Genomic DNA, 22,222 nt, shown 5'->3' on the forward strand with positions numbered 1-22,222 from the left:
TCCCATCTGTTCAATGTTACCTTCAAGGTCATGGTCATGGTCACGGGAGATTAAACAGGGAAGCCATACTGCTCTAACGCCATGCTCTAGCGGAGAATTTGTTTAAATCTACAATTTTAAGTCTGGACAGCATAACTTTAGAATAAAGGGGTCACACATTGAAGACAGATGAGGATTTTCATTTCTCCAAGGTTGTAAATCTGTGGAATTCTTTACTGCAAAAGGACAGTTGAGGCTGGGTAGTTAAATATATTCAAGGCAGAGGTAGGCAGATTTTTAATCAGAAAGGGAATTGAGAGTTGTGGGGAAAAGGCAGGAAAGTGAAGTCGAGGATGATCAGATCAGTCATGTTATTAATCAATGATACAGCAGATGTGCTGGGCTGAGTGACTTCCTTCTTAGAACCTGATGCTACCCGTAGTCTGTTCCTGCCCCACCAATATCTTATTTCTTCCTGTTTCTTTCTCCCCTCCTCCAGTCTCTTCTCAGATGGATTTGTGATTTGTCTGATGCTTTATTCTAGCCCAATGATGTGCAGTTTCCTGGCCCCAGCTGGATGTGAAATCCCTCATTTCCCTGGCAGGATGGCCAGAAGGCTTTCTGATCCCCATGTAAGGCCTGATTATCCCCCACCTGGTGGGTCACCTGGCTCTTGCTTTATTTTCTCTCTCTCGCTCTCCTTTACCTCATCCCAATTTCTCCAATTTAAAAGGTGTGGTTATGAGTACCCACATGGTCCCAAGCATTGGTTTCTTTGTGGAATATGTCAATCATTCCTTGTTCAGGTACTACTGAAGGAGTCTTCCCACAGTTCTTCCCTAGTACATGGAAATCAGCATCAGTGCTGCTTCCTGCTCTCATCTGAAACTGAAAAATTAATCCATTTTTGCTTCTAATTTGCATCCTTCCCTCACATTCACATGATCCATATGTGACCGTTGCCGGGACAGGCCTTTACCAATGCCCACTGACCATAAAGCCACGGACTCTCCATGGTCTTGACTGCACATCAGTGCACTGTGCTTCCTGTAAGGACTCCATCCCATTCTCCTGGTTTCACAGTCCCATCTGTTCAATGTTACCTTCAGGGTCATGGTCACGGGAGATTAGAAAACTTGTTTGAGAGTTGGTGCTCAACCTCAAAAGGTAGAATTTAGTATGCCTGGCGATAATAGTATGATCCTCATCAGCAGCTTGGATTTTTAAAAATAAAAGCCATGGAATGAAATGTAACAAGGTCAGAGGGACACAGGCCAGAGTGAGTGAGGGAGCAGAAAAACCTGGGGCAGGCAAAGTCATACTGACAGATCCAAATGAAGAGGTCATGTGCAGGTAAACTGCAAGAGGGACAGGTCCTGATTGAAGAAGTGTATTGGAATCAGATGAAAGGGGCCATGCAGCAGGGAGAGGACACCTCCCCAGAGAATTTGCCATGATGACAACAGAAGAGGAGTTCAAATGGTCATGTTCAAAATTCAGAAGTGAGGTTGTAAAGGGATTGCTAAGGCATGGTTTATATTCGATTCACTGGATATAAAAAAAATAGCATTACAATAACCCCTTTTGATCATTTTCTGTAACAGTTAGTGGCATTTTAATTTCTTAGAGCTTCAAATATTTCTAGCCTTTCCCTACTTAGAATACTGTTCTATTCTTTTTCAGTGTAAGTTGATAACACATTTTCCTCCACTGAAACCCATTTGCTACAGTTTTGCTCAATGATTTAATCTATCATTTTAATTTCTTCCTTCCAACTACACTAGAAACTGGATTTGGTACTTTTAGAATCATAGAATCCCTTCAGTGTGGAAACAGGCCCTTCACCCCATCTAGTCCACACCGACCCTCTGAAGAGTAACTCACCCAGACACATTCCCCTATATCTTACCCCTGACTAATGCACCCAACCTACACATTCCTGAACACTGGACAATTTAGCACAATCAATCAATTCGCCTAACCTGCGCATCTTTAGATTGCGGGAGGAAACTGGAGCATCCGGAGGAAACCTATGCAGACATGGGGAGAATATGAACAAACTCCACGCAGATAATCACTCAAGGGTGGAATTGAACCAGTGTCCCTGGCACTGAGAGGCACCAGTGCTAACCACTGAGCCACCATGCTGCCTCATGTTGAGAGATATGTTGGCATGAGGTGCCTTTGGGTTTGCATTAGTTTTAAAGTTGCAGTTTATCATAGTCCTGAGCAATTGCACTCATACATATAAAAAGCCTGCAACCAAAGATAAGTCTTTCTCTCACCCAACTGACAGTAGATAGAGACAGACTCAGAATCTGAAGCAAAGAACTTCTAAATTACAGAAGGACCTAGGTCCAACTGACTGATTGGTTTGAGGATCTACCATCACTCTGAGTCAACAATGTGACATCACCAAAAACAACAGGAACTGACTAAAGTCACCTCGTGATTTGGACTCCTAGTCTACAACGTTTATTCCTTTTTCTAAATGTTTTCCATCCATGATCTCTCTGATGTGTTGTTTATACTGTTGAGTTTGACTAGTAGTATCCACTTGTTAAATGATAAGTTTGTTGATAAAAAATGAATTTTGTTTTCTTGATTACTGATAAAACTTGGTGTGGATTTCTTTTAGGAGGAGAAAGTGAGGTCTGCAGATGCTGGAGATCAGAGCTGAAAATGTGTTGCTGGAAAAGCGCAGCAGGTCAGGCAGCATCCAAGGAACAGGAGAATCGACGTTTCGGGCATAAGCCCTTCTTCCTGAATGTCGATTCTCCTGTTCCTTGGATGTTGCCTGACCTGCTGCGCTTTTCCAGCAACACATTTTCAGCATGGATTTCTTTTATCCTGGATAGTTAGAGTTGTAAAAAAGCTCTATATGATTCAATTAGTCATTTGTACATTTGTGGCGGTCATTGCAATCGTAGTGTTTGATTTCCAGTGGATTCTTCCCATCAGGGTCCTATCACTTATTTTAGTGTCAATGGCTACTATGGATATACAATTTTAAACTATACCATTAAAATCACTTAGAAAAAAAGCTGACTATTTCAGGTCCCACAGATTTTTACGTCATCACTAGTCTAACCACAGTCAGCTCTATTGTGTCAAACTTCATCCAATTTCTGAACCAGGTTAATAATTATTTTTCAATTCCACAAGCTTCACTATTAGCTAAATGTCACTTTAGATACTTGAACCAATACTTTAAGGAAGTCCTTATAAATAACATCCGACAGTCCCAGCAGCTACTTTAATCACCCTTTCAAATGTATTTGAGTATTCTCTGACTAAATCTGACTTAGCATGTTGAATTATGGTGAAATCGGGGACAATTATACAACAAAAATGTGATCTCGCAGTGGACACTCCGTCTCTATATTACCAGCAGGCACTAACAGCACTGGAAATCTGCATGCAAACTGTATACATGGTTCATTAAAGCTGCTCGAGAAAACTTACTTCAGGAGCCTCTCCATAATACAACTAGAATACTTTAGCAATTTCTTACCTGTACAGTATCAATTTGAAAAAAAAAGTTAAAAAGTCAGACTGATTACAAAATCTCTTGGCTCGATAGCCACCTCATCATGCTTCATGTCTGTCAACCCTGAACTACAGCATTTCTGCCTACTGGCTATGTTCTCTTCTATGGAAGGAAATATAGACTGTGCACTGTGGCAAACAGCAGTCTTTTACAAATATGCCCCTACCAATTCACTCTCTTACTCCAACAGCCTGATTACCCTTTTGTCTGGTGCACCTCAGTTACCTCAACTGAGATAATCCTGCACAATAGAACCAGATATTCATTTTTACAGTGCTGAAACAGAATTAGCATTTGTAGCATTGGTGGTGGTGGTGTTATCATCCTAATAATAACATTCATCACTACAAACTGCTTGATCTAATCAGAGGAAGTAAGTTCATGGTCAAAGTAAATCTAACTTCCCCTCAAGAAAACTGATCAAACCTTGCAGCATTGTGTCAGATTCTGGAGAGATGAAATTCATGTGTACGATTATGGTAAAAATCAGTGATAATGAGTTAGCATGCGCTTTTACATACTAAGACTTTAACTTGTATTGAATTCAAGTGACAACTTAAAAAGAAAACTTCCCTAGAAATTTTGGAAACCTTTTCAATGCTTTAAAATTGTAATGTTTTAAACCTAACAAAAAAGCAGAGCGAAATCATTCACAATAAAATGTACTGTGAATAGGCAATTTTATAAATTACTTACAGATTTCAGAACAATAAAGATCACTAAAGCATTGCCAGATACCACATTGTGCTATTTGTTTAAATTGTGTGATGCAGCACTTAATATACCTACGTGACACATAACAGAATGCTGTGTGTTCAATTTATTGGGAAAAGATAAAAGAAAACACTGGGTCAATATTTTCTCACAACCTTTTCTTCTGGGTTTGGGAACCGTATGTTAGGAGAACATCTCTGCATTGACCCTCCATTGTTGACCCTATAAGACAAATTAATGGGAAGAAGGCCTGCTCACTGTCCAATTTAAAATGGCAGGTCAGCTCCCAGATCTGCAAGATCAATCGAGGGCTCCCATAAATGACAAATCAGAATCAACGAAGTATGTGGGGGTGGGAGAGAGGGCACGTGAGAATGGGAATAAGACCGAGCGAGAAAGGACGACTCAAGATGGAAATGGCCTCTGAATTGGTTTCCAAATTATGAAAATAGGAGACAACAGCTGTAATGTTATCACCCTGGTCATTGCAGTACAGTGTCTGTGGTGATTAGTTTATAAAGCCAATGCTCATCCTCCATCTGCCAGCAGGAGGCCTATTCCTCCCTTCACAAGTTGGATTTTAACCACTTAAAAGGCATCTTGACTGCCAATCAGCATAGCAGAGTAAGAGGCAGTAGTAGACAGTTAACATAGTTAATTAACGTATCTGTCTACTTTGAGAGTCAGGAGCCATTCAGCCACTTTTAAAATGGCTTGGAGCAGAACCATAATGGCACATCAGCTGTGGTGGAAAATTCTAGGTTTGCCAATCTCTTGGCTTCTGAAATTTTGGCCCCATAACTCTTACCTTCAGTCTTCTGAAAGTTTGCTTCAGATTCCTCTTTCACCAGTCCATGAATTTCTATTCCCTCATTTTTCTCTGGTATATATAATCTCTCAAATCTCATTTCCAGTCATGTCTCAAATTCTCAACCCTGAGTTTTCCTTAGATCTATGTATCATTGACCACATCATTCCAAATCAACGCATCCACCATTTCTATCCTCCTCCATGTATTGCCAGATACAATATTGCAATGATCCCTGGCTAAACCACAAGTTAGCTAACGTTCTGCTCCTTGTATTCCATCTCAACCTCAGTCCCACTTTTAATCACCACCTTTTGTCACTGGCCTCCATTAGCTCCTAATCCCAAAAGGTTCCAAACTTAATATTCTCATCCTTGCATTTAAATCTCTTTATGGTTTTAGTGTTAAGCCTCTAATTCGTCTCCATGTTATTTTTGGATTCTAACTTCTTGTGCATGTGTTCTCCCTTCACAATTCAAATGCCAGTTTTTTATTGCTTTGATACTGTTCATGTAATTTCTCTGAAATCCACTGTGTTTTGGATGCACTTACATTCTTCCCTGCAGACCCTTTCATAATACTCTGCCTGTGCTCCAAATGCTTCGCACGGCCAATGCTCACCTATCTTTCTGGTGTGTCTCCCTCTCAAAATTAAAACTTTCTCTTCTTCTCCTAAACTGATATGAAGCAAACTCTAGAATACAAAACTGAACTAACCTTGCATTCATTATTCATCTTTCATCTGTTGTCTTGCATAGTATGAAACATGTTTTGTATTCATTCATTCATGGGGTGTGGACATCACAGGCCACGACAGTAATTATCCCCTATTCCTTGTCATTCACATTGGCCTACATGCAACTCCAGATCCAGAAAGATAAGGAATGCAGATTCTTGTCCCTAAAGGAAATTAATGAATTAAATGGATTTTTATAACCATCAACAGTGGTTACATGGTCACCATTAGAGTAGATTTTCTAGATTTAACCAAAAAAATTTAATTCACCTTCCTCGGTGGGATTTGAACCTACGTCCTCAGAATATTAGCATGGGATTCTGGATTACTAGGCGAAAGTGAGTACTGAAGATGCTGGAGATTAGAGTCAAGAGTGTGGTGCTGGAAAAACACAGCAGGTCAGGCAGCATCAGAGGAGCAGGAAAATCAACATTTTGGGTAAAAGCCCTTTATCAGGAATACTAGTTCTGGATTACTAGTTCTATGAAAATAATACTGTCGTCTTGAATGATGATCCTAATATATTAGAAGCCCCAATTTAGATGCAGCACAAATCTGCATCTTTGTGCAGATCTATATCAGATCATCTAGCCTACAATCATCAGCTAATCGCTCTGCATTTAGCTCTGAGAGACTTGAATGAGCAGAATTTGGTGGTAAGAATAAAGCCCAGAAATACTGCATTTTCCTGGCACAGAATTCTGGCTTAACTCTGCTGCCTCACAGCACTAGGGACCTGGGTTCGATTCCAGCCTCAGGCGACCATCTGTGTGGAGTCTGCACATTCGCCCCACGTCTGCATGGGATTCCTCCGGGTGCTCCGCTTTCCTCCCACAATCCAAAGATGTGCAGGTCAGGTGAATTGGCCATGCTAAATTGCCTATAGTGTTAGGTGCATTAGTCAGAGGTAAATATAGTCTAGGGGAATGGGTCTTGATGGGTTACTCTTCAGAGGTAAGTCTTCAGTGGACTTACTGGGCCGAAGGGCCTGTTTCCATACTGTAGGCAATTTAATCATAAACTCTGGTCATACAGGTCTCGATTCTTACTCAGCATCACAGAAATCTTTAATGGGCGAAGGGGTGAACGTTTATGCAGCATGCCAAAAAGGGTGCTTAGGAACATTTCTGTGAATCTGCCAGATATCCTTCTACAAATCTTAGCACTTTTCTTTTTGGAGAAGATTGCAGATATGCCAGTTAAAGGAATTCTTAAGGATATTAATTTATGTGGACTTCCAGAAGCTTATCAATAAAATTGACAAGGGTAGGGGATTGGGTTGGAGTTTGAGAAAACAGCGTATGTATAATGGGTATCTACTACAATTAGCAGAATGTGAATATTGGTGGCTCCAAGTATCTTTATTTATGGGGTGGGGGTCTCAGTTTTTAACCATTTTATTTCATTGTCCGAGATATATTTATAAAGAGTTAACCAAATTGATTGATGATACCATGTTAGGTAGCACAAGATGGAAATGTATCCTGTTACCTGGCACTGGCATCTCTCACTTTTATCAAGTTAAAGCAGAAATATTTTAAATACATTTACAAGCAGCAAACATTAACATTCAGCAAGCAGTATTGCTAAATTAGAAACTATCCAGGGCATTACAATCTATAGTCAAAGTCACATTTACTGCAATGCCTTAGGGCTATTAAGTATCATGGGAGTAAGGGCTGTTGTATTGTTGAGGCTGCTATCTCAGGAGACTTGTACACCTCCATTGTAAAGTCACACCTCTGATTTTGTTTCATGCATTGAAATTTCATGTTGGCCAGTTTGCAAAATAACAGGCACTGAAAAGCCTGACAGAAATTCATGGCTCCTTTTTATCCCTGTCACATTTGAGCAAAGAAGAAAACGGAGACTGTTAGAATGCAGTTAATTGCACAGCCTCGAATATTTGTCCTTGGCAGAAATAACTGTTCTGTTGAAGTGAATAGCATTGTGATGATAAAGATTTCCTACTGAAGCATGACAGTTGTCACTGTGGAAGACAATCATCTTCTGTCTCCTGAACTGCATTTGAACCTGTATTTCACATTAAAGGATTGCCACAGGAATGTCATATGTAAAAAAAAACCTTTGTTTTTCAATTTTCAGATGTGAAATTGAAGAAGTAATCTTCTTCTGAAAATATCTTGACAGATGCCCCTGGATTTACATACATGTCCATTTTTCCCTTTAATAGCTAGTGAAGAACTTAACTCACTCACTATTAAAAAGCTTATGATATAGCTGAAAGCAAATCTATTTTCAATTTCTAAAAATAATGGCGACTGTTATAACTAAAATGTTTATAGCAGACATAAATAAATAAAAGATTAACATTTTACACAAAGGAAGTCGGTTGTCGTTATTGTAGGTCAATCCCAGGACATACCATCAGAAATTCCTCAGGGAGAACCCTTGGCCCAACCATCTTCCGCTGCTCTGATCACCTTCCCTTCATCATAAGGTCAGAAGTGGGGGATGATTGCACAATGTTCAGCACCATTCGCAACTCCAAGATACTGAAGCAGTCTGTGTCCACATTCAGCAAGATCTGAACACCCTCCATAAATAACAAAGTAGTAAGAGAATGCCACAAAAATTGCTAGGAGATGACCAACTCTGACAAAAGAAAATCTAACCATGTTCCCCTGACATTCAATTGCATCACATCCCCAGAATCTCCCACCATCAAAATCCTTGAGGTTAAAATCAACCAGAATGTGACTAGATCAGACAGATATAAATACTATGATTACAAGATCAGGGCGAAGTCTAATAATTCTGCTGTGAGTAACTCATCTCTGGATTCCCTAAAGTCAATCCATAACCTACAAGGTACAAGTCAGGAGTATGATGGAATACTCCCCACTCACTTCGATAAGTGAAGCTCCGACAACACTCAAGGAGCTCAACATTATCCAAGACAAAGTGGTCCACTTGATTGGCACATCCACCATCTTAAATATTTACTCCTACCATCTCCAAGATGCACTGCAATAATTCACGGAGGCTATTTCAATGGCATTTTCCAAGCCTGTAACATTTACTACTTAGAAGGATAAGGGCAGCAGCAGATGCATGGAAGCAGCACCAAATACAAGTTCCTCTTCAATTTTACCACCAATCGTTCTCTGTCACAGGATCACAATCTGGGAACTCAATTCTTAACAGCACTGAGGTGTATCTACATCACATGAGAGTAGCTTCTCAAGAGTCTCTCTCACCACCAACTACCACGGGGAATTAAGAAAGGACAAAAAAAATTCATAAATAAACTGACTGAATGAGGATGGATTCTCTCTCTCAGAACACCAGGTCTACGTCTTAATTTGTTTGATTCTATCTAGCAGCCTCAAATAACATGTGCTTACCAGAAGTTTTTTGATAATCTGGTCACGTTCAGATAACTTATCTTGAAGTGTGCTAATGCGATGCAAATCCTCTGGTTTGGATTCATGCTTCTTTGATTTTTCTTCCATCTCTTTCACTCTGCAAATGATTGCAGGTTTGCAAGAGTCTGTTATGAGTTGAGTCACTTATCAACAAATTGTAATAACACATTATACTGCAGCTTGACAATATAATAACCCTCAAAGAGAGTTAAGATTGAGACAAGAAATAATAGCGTGCAGCTTATTCAACCCCATGGTGGGTGAAAATGTCTGCAATTGTATGTCTTGTACACATTAATAAAGAAAAGCATGCCACATCCAAATCCAAGGCAATATTATTAACAATACAAGTCAAAGTGAAACAAGTGTAAGATGAAGATGCAAACTGAAAAAAGACAAATTTGATTCCAATTGTGATGTTATTCTGTTAATAAAATCTTGGCAAACTCTAATTTGTTTTGCATAATTTTATCTATATGAAGGAGGCCCAGAACTTCTGCAGGAGCTGACCCGTAAATTGGCGAGAAATCCTGGACACCAGTATAAAGCTTATGGGACTGGTTTGCACTCCAAATTTTGGCGTGTAATACGTCTGTGCTACGGCCTCAGGCCCTTAGCCATGGATCTTTACAAGAGATCACTTGTCAGATGATTATCTTGATGTTAACCAATCATCAATATTAACATTTAAACCAAATGTTAATTATTTTTGTTTCAGGTAGAAATGTATTTAAACAGTAATGCAGCACTTACTCAGTTTCCAAGGAAACTATCTTTGCTTGGAGACGGGTTTGGGAGCTGCTGAAATCAGACACAATGCCTTGAATTTCTTTCAGGTGGTTTTGCTTCAGAAAGTTGATTTCTTTTTCATGCTGAGCCTTAAATTCTTCTTGCACTGACCTTTGGCATTGAGGAAAAGAAAGGAGGCAATATTGTGACAACAATAAACAAGAAAAAACAATGGCATAAACCTATGGTAATAACCTATCAATCGCACAATAAGATTGGTGGGAAAGGTTAGGGCTCACACATTTTAGAGTAAGTGTGTTTCCACTGATGCAAAAAATGCAATTTTCCTGATGAACCACCTCCCTCACCATAAAAATGTACTTTTACAAATGAGTAATCTTAAATTGATAAAATATATTTTTCTTAAAATCTATTTTCTTCCTTTAACTGCATAGTTTATTACTACTTGAATATTATATCTTTATTTCACTTTCTGCTCAATTATTTAAATATAATTTATATTCAGCTTTTTTTTTTTTAAATAGTTTGCAGTTGATAGTAAAGATTCTTAAAATTGTTTGGCTGAAGAGTCTGTTTGCCACTTATCCTGCTTTCAGTTGCCAAAGGGTCCTGTGTCTAGTGAACTACTCTGGATTAGATGTAGGATGAATAGAAATTGCTACTGACAGGTGCACATAGGCTCCAGGCATCTGTGCATGAGCTGAACAAACAAAACTGTTCTTTTGTGGCTGGGAGGGAAATATGGTTCACAGATCATTTCAAGAGAGGATCACTTGTCAAGTGATCATCTTTACATAGACCAATCATCAAACTGAGATTTAAAGAAACATATTTTTAGTATTCTCACAAAACAAAGGGGTCAGTAGAAATCAATATGAAATTAGCAGAACTTTCTTCCCTCCTTACCTGGAATGTAAAGCATAATTGTCCTCACCACTGCCCTAGTTAAAAATTGTAAGAATGTAAGGAAAAGCCCATGTGACATGTCAAATTTCATGTAAAGTACTGGGGTATCCATTCATCTTGGAAAGTAGCAGAAAATGGCTGCTACAGGATCACTATCCATCATAAACCCTGCCCAATATTCAGCAGAACAAGAAGCAGGTACTTGATGCAATACCACCCAAGATCAATTTCTAACTTTTTAGCTCTCCCATTTGATATCAACACAATCTTGAATATTCTTAATGATTTTGCCATTAAATTCTATCCTTTACATTCTGGCAGAGGGTTAGAGTGTGCAACATTATAGAGGATAGGGAGTTTTTGTGATGGAAAGGGTAGTGTAGGAGAATCAGCCCCAGATAAAAGCAGACAGCGAGGATTCAGGCAGTGTGGTATGAACCTACCCAGTGATCAGGGAGGCAGATAGAAATTGCAGCCGGGGCCAGAGATGGCAGCCATTTTCTTTCAAATCTTAAGTTCTAATCATCTATATTAGAAGTAACAGTAGATAAATGTGAGGTGCTGCGTTTTGCTAGGGCAGGACATTTGGGGCCCTGGGGAGTGTTGCAGAACAAAGTGAGCCTAGAGGGCAGGTTAAAAGTTCCTTGAAAGTGGAGTTGCAGGTAGACAAGATAGTAAAAGTGGTGTTTAATATGCATGATTAGTGTATTGAGTATAGGAGTTGGGAAGTCATGTTGTGCTTGTACAGTGCATTAGTGAGGTCACTTTTGCAACAGCGTGTTCAATTCTGGCCTCCCTGCTATAGGAAGAATGTTGTGAAACTTGAAAGGGTTCAGAAGAGATTTATGAGCAGGTTGCCAGGGCTGGAGGGTTTGAGCTACAGGAGAGGCTGAATAGATAAGGGCTATTTTCTCTATACAGCGTCAGAGGCTGTGGTATGACCTTTTATAGAGGTTTATAAAATCATGAGGGGCATGGATAGGGTGAATAGCCAAGGTCTTTTCCCCAAGGTGGAGGAGTCCAAAACTAGAGGCATAGGTTTAAAGTGAGAAGGGAAAGATTTAAAAGTGACCTTAGGGGCAACTTTCTCATGCAGAGAATGGTACATGTATGGAATGAACTGACAGAGGTGGTGGTGGAGGTGGAGGATGGTACAATTACAACATTTAAAAAGTTGAAAAATGTGTTGCTGGAAAAGCGCAGCAGGTCAGGCAGCATCCAAGGAGGAGAATCGACGTTTCGGGCATAAGCCCTTCTTCAGGAATGCTGAAGGATTCCTGAAGAAGGGCTTATGCCCGAAACGTCGATTCTCCTGCTCCTTGGATGCTGCCTGACCTGCTGCACTTTTCCAGCAATACATTTTTCAGCTCTGATCTCCAGCATCTGCAGTCCTCACTTTCTCCAAAATTTAAAAAGTACCTGGATGGTTATGAATTATAAGGGTTTAGAGGGAAATGGGCCAAGTGCTGGCAAATGGGACTAGATTAATTTAGGATATCTGGTCGGCATGGGCAAGTTGGTCCAAAGGGTCTGTTTCTGCACTGTACAGTTCTATGACTCTAAAAGAGTGGCTTGAAAAAAGATCATGTGGAACAAATCAGAATGATGCCCTCTATTCAACAGTGGAAAGGCTATGGATTAAAGCACATTTATTTAGTCTATCAATGGTACCACTCTGTGCAGCAGGACCACAACATACTAGACTGTACTACCCATTCGCACAATGGTACTACTGAACCTGGCATAGGAGCCAGCAGAAAACTGTGGAAGACGTCCATCTCCACAAAGTCGTGAGGATTATTTCTGGGCAGTTGAGATCAACAGAAACTTCACGTTGGGTCAAAATGCTGGAAGTCTTTCCCTAACAGCACTGTAGGCACATCTATGACACATGGACTGCAGTGGTTCAAGAAGGAAGCTCACCTCAAGCTTCTCCAGGGCAATTAGGAACTAGCAACAAATGCTGGCCTTGCTAGTGATGCCCAGACCACTGAAAGAAATTTATTAAAAAAAAACACAGCTGGAGTGACTTCCAATGCTAGCAGCCATTGAAGGCATCCTCCTCATATTATATCACTGTCTGACAATGAACACAGCATTCTCGCTGACATGAGAATTCAATTATTCAAAAATCTGGTCACTGACTCGAGTGATGGAGCCCCAGGTTTTAACATCTTATGTAAAATGTGGGTGACCTGCAGTCACCTTGTGAACGTGTCTGAGGAGATATGGCCATTACTCCATGAATGAATCACAGGAACAACTCAAATTGGAACGGTGACCATTTACGTCAGACCTACACCAACATAATAAACTGTCCTGAGAGATTCAGTCTTGGTGGCATCAAAACCATTCCCATGGCACTAGTTAAAGCCATTTAATAGATTGTTCAGCTTAACATCAAACTATACCCACTTTATCCACCAGACAAACCAAAGAACATTTAAAATTCAGTTTAAATTGTTTGGTAATTGAGCTACCAACTTCTGATGTTGCGCCTCTTCACTTCTGTGCTGGACAGTTTTCTGATTGCTTGACTCAATCTCCTTCTTGAGTCGTGAAAGTGCTTCCTGAAGTAGTAACCTCTCTCTCTGCAGCTTGGAGGTCTCACTCTGGGACTTTGACAGATCCTCTTCAAGTGCTTTCAGCTGGTTCTGGTAATTACCCTCCTTTAGAAAATAGATTCGTATTTTTAACAATTTGCTGTTTCCTTAAATATCACAGTTACTTATTAACACAAATTGCAACTTCTGTAGGCATCATTTTGACACAGGTAGTGTAAAGGTTATGTTACTGAACTAGTAATCTAGTGCTCTGGACTAATCATCTGAAGGTACTAACTCAAATCCCACCGTAGGAGTTGGGGCTTTTAAGTGTTAAGCAAAAGTATCAGGATTTTTCCACATACTATCTACAATAAATGATATTGGAAACTAATTGGATTGCTGTTTAAACCAATTTGCTTAGAAAATCTGCCAGCTTTATAGTCACACAACAATCTTACCTGCCTCCCCGACATGAAATGGTAATCCACTCAGTTGTGTTAAAACCATCACAAAAAGCCTATTAAGAATGAAAACAGATGTTGACAAATACACAGGGAGCCTAGTCAAACCTACAACCTTTTCCTCAGTGACATTTGTGAAGAAATAGACAAGCAATTCATTCTCAGGGAGTCATGTGCGATAGTTAGTGGCCCAGACATTTTTGTCATTGTTCCTGGGAATGTCCTGATCCACTAGCTGCATAGAGTCAGATGTACAGCACAGAAACAGACCCTTCGATCCAATTCATCCATGCCAACCAGATATCCCAACCCAATCCAGTCCCATTTGCCAGCACTTGGCCCATATCCCTCTAAACCCTTCCTATTCATATACCCATCCAGGTGCCTTTTAAATGTTGTAAACTTACAAGTCTCCACCACTTCCTCTGGCAGTTCATTCCACCCTCTGTGAAAAAGTTGCCCCTTAGGTCTCTTTTATATCTTTCCCCTCTCACCCTAAACCTATGCCCTCTAGTTCTGGACTCCCCCACCCAGGGAAAAGACCTTATCTATTTACTCTATCCATGTCCCTCATGATTTTATAAACCCCTACAGGGTCTCTCCTCAGTCTCCGACACTCCAGCCTATTCAGCCTCTCTCTATAGCTCAAATCTTCCAACCCCGGAACATCCTTGTAAACGTTCCCTGAACCCTTTCAAGTTTCTGATGCACTCAGCGCAGAGTTCACGAAGTGGCTCCAACAAAAATAGAAATTGCTGGAAAAACTCAGCAGATCTGGTAGCATCCACAGAAAGAAAGCACAGTCAATGTTTCAATTCCAGGCCCCTTCTTCAGAATGCCATGTTGACACTAGACTGCATGAAACCTCACGGCAACATGGACAAGCAAATCTCCTGCTAATTACTTCCTCTTTCAGTTGATAACTCAGTCTGCCTCAACATTGAGCATTACTTGGAAGAAGCATTGAGTTTGGAAAACTCTGGGTGGGAGACTTTAGTGTGCACCATCGCCACCAGTTCAGCCTGCTTTATTATACAGACTCTGACAAGGTCTAAGACTGGCTAATGCCGTGCAAGAGTTTGCTTGTAAAGTAGGACTCTTATGGTGCAGTTGTTTATGTTCCTCCCTGAGCCAGGAGTCCTAGGTTCAAGTCCCACCTGCACAGTGGTGTGTTAGAACATCTCTATATATTTTCTAATCAATCTGTTCAAAGTGCACAAAGGACTGCTAGCTTTGTTTAATTGGCAGCTTAATAGACTTGTAATGACTTTAACTGAAGTAGTTTTTGACTGTTTCTCTGGACATGATTAAGAGGTGCTCATAGCAGTAAACATTGCTTCAATGGGACTTTGGCAATGTTCGATTGACAGTTTTAAAAGAAATTTAAAGAGACATTAATGTAAAAGAGAGAGTGGTGAATGCCTTTTTTTTGGTTCATAAGCATTTGAAGGATTTACTATCTGACAGATGAGTTCAGTAGCTAGAGGATAATGAGTGAGTGTGCATGGAAGATAAAATAGACATGGAGGAAAGATGGAAAGGTGGGTTGGAGGAGGGCAGCTAGAAGGTCTACTAAAACGAATTACACAGGGCTGATGCCCCGGTAAATGGAAGAGGGCTTTTTAAATCACTCATCCTTACCATAGATCCACCTCCACTGCTGCACTGGGAAGCAGTGCCCCAATTCCAATCTATATCCAATACCTGCAGACCAAAACCTGGGTGAGCAGGCTAACATTTAGAAATTGGAGCTGCAATATTGAGAAATTATAAACTATGAACACAGTGTAGAACTCCAGAAGGTCACGGGCAGGTTGGTGAAATGAACAAATAGGTGGCAGATGAAGTTCAATGTAAAAGAAATCTGAGCTGGTGCATTTTGATGCAAAAAGAAAAACCAACCTGGATAACCAACATAAAATAAGGTCAAATATTTGGGGAGGAGGGGAGTTGGGTTTGTGTATCAATCATTGAAGCTGGCAAGGCAGGTGGAGAATGCAGAGTCCTGAGTTTTATTAACATGAGCAAAGACCAAGGAGGTTCTGCTGAAGATACTTATTCAACCTCAACCAGACTACTGCATCCAGTTCTGTATACCACATGATAGGAAGGCTGCAAACATATTGATGAGAGTGCAGAACAGCTTTACAAAAATGTTTCCAGGTTTGAGAGACGTCGGTCACGCGGGTAACTTGGAGAATTGGAACTGTTTTCCCTGGACAGAGGAGGGCTGAGAGGAAATCTGATAAGTTTTCAACATCATGAGGGGTCTGGTTCAAGTAGATAGGGAGAAACTGTTCCAGCTCCTTAAATATATCCTGTCTCATCCTCAACCCTTTAAAGTGATTTGCAAAAGTAGCAAGGTTTTGGTCTCTGGGTGTTGTGCTGTAGAAAAAAAATTGTTTCACGGCGAGTGGTTCTGGGATGCACTGAGTAGAAGTGAAGACAGGTTCAGTTGAGGCATTCGAAAGGGCACTGAATAATTATATAAATAGAACCAATGCACAAGGGAAAAAGGCAGTGGAATGGCACCAAGTCTTAATGCTTGGAGAGCCAGGACAGACACAATAGGGAATGCTCCTTCCGTATCATAATAATTCCATGTGTCTTTGAAATGGATGGACTCCTGGTTCCTGAATTGAAAATGAAAACAAAAAACCCACGGTGCTAAATTAGACAGTGTAGGAACAGAACTCGTAGCTCAATGCTAGGCATCCCTGAAGCCTTTTTGTCAAAACCATGGCTCACAGCAGCAGCAGAACCACAATCTGGAACCTGATGGCCTGGTGCATCCCCCACCCCAGCATAATTATCAAAGCACAAGATAGACCCTGCTTCAGCCGCAAATGCAGTGAATGTGCCAGGGGTACGATGCATTTTTGACTCTCACACTAAGTATCTTCCAGTCCTGTTGATTTGCCCCCCTCCCTTTCTAGCTTCTCCTGAAGAAACTGATATTACACTGAGATGTAGTTTAACACCCAAATGGATGTGCATCAGTGGACTATTCAAATGCAAGGATCATCACAGAAAGGCCTGATGTTGTTCATACCTGACACACCTATGGCCTCATAACAACAGTCATTGCTTAGAAATTAGGAGTAGGACGATTTTCCTCTCCCTCAGAGTCAATGAGGGACACTGTAGGACACTTTGAACTGAGCTAACTCAGCACAGAGGAAACCTCAAAACTGTGACCTTCATAGTCTAAATCAATCACATATTCACCGAACCACTGAGTTACCCCAAGCTAAATAAATGTAATGTCAGCACAGCTACACATCATGTCCATGCAATGTATTCTGGGGACTGCTGTTTGTCTTGCTGCTAGATTATAAAAACATCACATGATATCTACAAACATACCTTGTGAAAATCTCACTTCTATTTGCCAATGAGAAGTTGACAATATTGATATTCTAAGCATGACTTTGCAAGCAACTAATGTGGAATTAAAAATAACTTATAACCATACACATTAAGAACATCTTCAAAATATTAATACATATAATTTTATGCACATTTATAAAAACATAATACATTACAAGCACTTTGGATAGCTCGACAGCCTCAATCTAGTCCACAGCTGAGACTAATGCTTTATTTTTCAATTTTAATGCTTTTCTGAGATCATTGTCAGGTTCTTCAATATACATACATTTAACCCACCAGGAAACTATCCATCTGCAAAGTGAAGGAGGGAGCGTTATCTACAAACAATTTCTCAGAATTGTAGTTTAATGTTTTTCACCTTCAGTTATGCTGCAGGGTATACTGGGGAGGATTACTGTGCGATGGAATTTCGATAACAGGCTTACTTTTAAAGAGAAACAAAATTCATTTGCATCACATTTCACATGAAAATATATATGATCCACCTTAAATCTAGAAATGAAATTTCTCTTTTGATATAAAATAAGTAAGTATTTTTTGCTATAACTACTGATTCTTTAGTAAGATTGCAGAAATACAAGGTGTGATTTTAGATGATTCTGTTCCTTCTTCCCTGTTGCCAATGTTCTGTTTCAGAGTCAAGAGTGTGGCGCTGGAAAAGCACAGCTGGTCAGGCGGCATCCAAGGAGCAGGAGAGTCGATGTTTCAAACATAAGCTCTTCATTAAGAATGTTTCCAATGAAGAGCTTATGCTCAAAACATTGACTCTCCTGCTCCTTGGATGCCGCCTGACTGGCTGTGCTTTTCCAGCACCACACTAGACCCTGATCTCCAGCATCTGCAGTCCCCACTTTCTCCCAATGTCCTGTTTCAGGATTTTTTTTAAAAGATTAAATTAGATTCCCTACAGTGTGGAAATAGCTCCTTTGGCCCAACAAATCCATACCAACTGTCTGCAGAGTAACCCATTCATACCCATTTCCCTCTGACTAATGCACCCAACACTAGGGGCAATTCAGCACAGCCAATTCACCTGACCTGCACATGTTTGGACTGTGGGAGGAAACCAGAGACGGGGAGAATGTGCAGACTCCTGAGGCTGGAATCAAACCTGGGTCCATGGCGCTGTGAGGCTGCATTGCTAATCACTGAGCCACCATGCTGCTACCCGTCCTCCACGCCGCCACGCCTCCTCCACACCACACCCCACCTCCCCCACAACACACACACACACCTTCCCATACACATACCCTCTCCCTCCCATTCACACCCCCTCCATCAATCTCACAGTGTGCTATCTCAGGGGTCCCACTCTGCATCTTGACTGTAGTCCTTCAGGCTCGTTTCCGCAAAGAAAAAAAAAGAGTCTCACTTTACCCTGATTGAATCTTCAATTTACTGCGCAGCCTTCCCCGATCCCTTGCAGTCTCCTCCTTGCAAACTTGCAATCATTCTCTGCATGTAGATCTCAGGATACATCTGGAGATCCAGACATCCATACAGCCTCACTGCTCTTCCAACCAGCAGCAAACACGTGGGGGGGGGGGGGGGGGCGGGGGGTGGGGGGTGGGTAGAGGTAGAAAACAACCTTCGACTTGGAGTTGTGTTATTTGGATCGGTCCCTCAGTGAGCCACATTCAGGCCTGATTCCTGACTGGTGGGCAAGACTGTTCTAATTATTCCGTAGTGGACCATTTGGCAGCGGTGAGGAGCAGAAAGAGGGGAGAGAAATCGAAGACTTTTTCTTGTAATGAAACAGCTTGAAGAAGCTACCACAAAAGAGGAATCTGTTTGGTCAAGGTTGACAATGTACAGTACTTGGCAGGGAGGTGTGAATCTTGAAGCTTCACAGGTGGTTTGAGTAAATGATTCATAACCTGCCACCTCTTTTTCTGAACCCAATGGTCGGGAAGGCCTCATTACTGACAAGAACCTGTACTACAAACTACACTTAAAAGGATATCCAAAGTGAGTGGTGTGATCAGATAAAGGAAGCAGCAGTTACATCCCACCGTTCAGCTTGCAGAAACCTCCATGTGCACCCATTTGATGTGGGTTTGTCGTTGCCCTTCTGAAGGGAATCAGAAGTTTACAAGATAGATTTAAGTCTTTGAACATCTTGCAGTCAGGCTTGCAAGCCCAGACCTTCATTCATTGCCTGGGAGATCCACACAGCCATTTCCCCCTGGTGTAAGGTAACAGCAGAATTCAGTCAAGGGCCAACAAAGCTCTTAGATATGGATTCCAGAACATGACTCCTCTGGCAATGGGGGCCATGCCTGGGGAGGACAATTCTGATCTGGTTTTCTGGTCTCTTACCTCACTGTCATGGACTCACATTGGAAATGTACTGGAAAAATGCAGCTTTTTAGGTCAATAATATTTACCTCTTTTTAAGGCAGCAGCACAACAAACACCTTACCGCTATTTCATGCTGTTGACATTTTTCCTCAGTTTTTAGCGTCTGTTCCTTTAGGGTCTGAAGCTGGGATTTCAGATCCTGATTTAATGCAGTGACGCACTGAAGTTTTTCCAGGAGCATTTCCTTTTCTTTACCAAACTGGGACTGAAGCAACTGGAGAGCATCTTGGGAAGCCTCCATTTGTTGCTGCGAGTTCTTCTTTATGTTTGTGAGCTGAAAGAAAGGCAGAAGTCAAAATCAAAACACTAACTTCACTTTAATCCATACTTGAGCCATCACGGGAAAAAAAATCCCTTATTTTCAGGATTATTGACTGTTTAAGCCCATGTAGAAATCAAAGTTTGTTGTAATTTTCAAAATACATTTTCTACAGTATTACATAATTCACTCTTGAAAATAACAAAGGTTTCTAAAATAAGTCAAGAATTAAGAGCTTGCAGAAATTTCAAAAGAGACCCCTGGCATTTATGGAAATCAATTGCATGCACTAATGCTCTCAAATTATAATTAAACCAGTTAAATTGAGCTAAAATCCACTTTTGCTTATTAGGGACTTCCTGAAAGCAGCAGAGGCTGGAATCTTTTGACACCGGAACCAAATGCAGTTCTTGAGCGTGCAGCAGCGAATGGCCGGATGATGGGACAATTTCACCAGTGGCCATCAATTGAAAGCATCTATCAGATGAGTTACTAGCCCACTCAGTGGAACAGAAATGCTGCAGCTTTAGCAGTCCCACTGACAGAGGTGGCTGATGCTGAGGCAGCAAGAAATGGAGACTTTATGTTGAAGTACCTTGAAACTGCCAGGAAGTGAATCAAGGGAATTCTTGTGGTGACTGTGGGGTCATGGGATGGCTATTGCTGTTCAGCAGGCCCTCAGTGAGCCATTTGGCCTCTGATAGGAAACCCTCTCCACCTCCCTCTCACTAGGAATCCAATGGAAGGCTAGCTCAATGCAGCTGGCAGACAAGACATGACAGGGTGCCATTCTATTACCACTCTCTAAGCCTTTGACTGCCATTTTACCAGCGTTGTCTCGAAGGGACTGGCACAGCAGCCATAGTGCAGAATTGCACTGATTTTTAACTTCACATCAATTCTGTAAATACTGTCTATATGTTACTTAGTGGCACATTGACTGTTCTAAGCAAACATTTAACTACTGTTTCATTTTGGCCATAGAACATACCAGCATTTGGTACAAATTAAACATGACTTCCTTGCTTTTGTGTTCCATTCCCCTATTAATAAAATTTGGTCTATTATAAAATTAAATTAACTTAATTTATTACATGTTCTCACAACCTGTCCTGTAACCTTCAATGATTTACAAACACATTCCCTCCGGTCTCTCAGCTCCTGTACCTGTTATTGCCTCTCCATGTTCTACAAAAGTAAACCACTTCCCATTTCTCTCCATAAATGTAATCTATCATTTGTCTAACAGGTCTTTAAAGTAACAGATAGAAAGTGGAAGGGGAAGCTTAGAAATCCAAAGCGACATATTAAAGCATTGGAACAGTGTAACAGTGCGGGTAAAGAGAAACAGGATAGGACAGGAAGGAAGAAAGAGTTTAACAGAAACTAAATCAGGGAATAAAGGTCATTGTCAGAAAAAGGAAAATAAATTAAAGGTTCTTCATTCTATTGCCCAAAACATCAACAACACAGATGAGTGAGTGAATCAAAAAGAGGTAAGTGATCCAGATCTGATTGTCAAAGGTTAGAAGGCAATTAAGGATGGGAAATAAATATTCCAGGGGATACAATATTTCTGAGAGACAGGCAGAATGGCAATGGCTGGGAGTTTTGCAAATAATCAACATCACATTAAAGTCAAAATAAAAATAAGAGCCTAAGTTCTATTCAGTTATGGATTAAATTGGGATAATGAAAAGGAACACAAGTTTTTTTTGGGCAGCACGGTGGCTCAGTGGTTAGCACTGCTGCACGTTCTCACCATGTCTGCTGGGGTTTCTCTGGGTGCTCTGGTATTTTCCCACCATCCAAAGATGTACAGGTTAGGTGAATCGGTCTTGGGAAATTGCCCATAGTGCTCAGGGATGTGTAGATTAGGTGCAGACGGCAGAGGTAAATATAAAACAATAGGGTATGGGAATGGGTCTGGGTGGGTTACTCTTCGGAGGGTCCGTGCGGACTTGTTGGGCCATAGGGCCTGTTACCACTGTAGTAATTCCAAGAAGAAGAAAGTGGATAGGCAGGAGGCTGGGAGAACACAGCAAGCCAGGCAGCATCAGGTAGTGGAGAAGTTGACATTTTGGGTGCAACCCTTCTTTGGGACTCGGGTTGGATGCAGGGGGAGCTGCAGATCGAGGGGATGGGGGGGACAGGGTGGTGAAGTGGGAATAGGTAAAAACAGACAGAGGATACAATCTGGTTGGTCAATGGGAGGAATGAATCTGGTTGGTGGAAGAAGGGGGAGGGGCTGCAAAGAGAGTCAGAGGATGGGGAGGGAGGTTATTTGAAATTGGAGGACTCAATGTTGAATCCTCCGGGCTATACGTTGCCCAGACGGAGGACTAGGTGTTGTTCCTCCAATTTGTGTTG

The 22,222-nt window shown here is 41.1% G+C and overlaps 1 protein-coding gene across 5 annotated transcripts in view; it reads right to left on the reverse strand.

The window, feature by feature from the left end:
- LOC122551785 (protein FAM184B-like) overlaps positions 1 to 22,222 on the reverse strand; it is a 194,201-nt gene that overhangs the window by 12,716 nt on the left and 159,263 nt on the right. For all 5 annotated transcript variants that reach the window (XM_043694275.2, XM_043694284.2, XM_043694259.2 and 2 more), the window contains 4 exons: positions 19,655 to 19,867; positions 13,317 to 13,501; positions 9,930 to 10,076; positions 9,156 to 9,273 (listed from right to left, as the gene is read on the reverse strand). In XM_043694275.2, the coding sequence (XP_043550210.2) occupies positions 9,156 to 9,273; positions 9,930 to 10,076; positions 13,317 to 13,501; positions 19,655 to 19,867 (663 nt within the window). The remainder of the gene's footprint in view (positions 1 to 9,155; positions 9,274 to 9,929; positions 10,077 to 13,316; positions 13,502 to 19,654; positions 19,868 to 22,222) is intronic.

This window comes from Chiloscyllium plagiosum, unplaced genomic scaffold (assembly GCF_037043375.1).
Source record: "Chiloscyllium plagiosum isolate Xiang-an unplaced genomic scaffold, Cpla_swu_hap1 HiC_scaffold_1, whole genome shotgun sequence".
Classification (NCBI taxonomy): Eukaryota; Metazoa; Chordata; class Chondrichthyes; order Orectolobiformes; family Hemiscylliidae; genus Chiloscyllium; species Chiloscyllium plagiosum.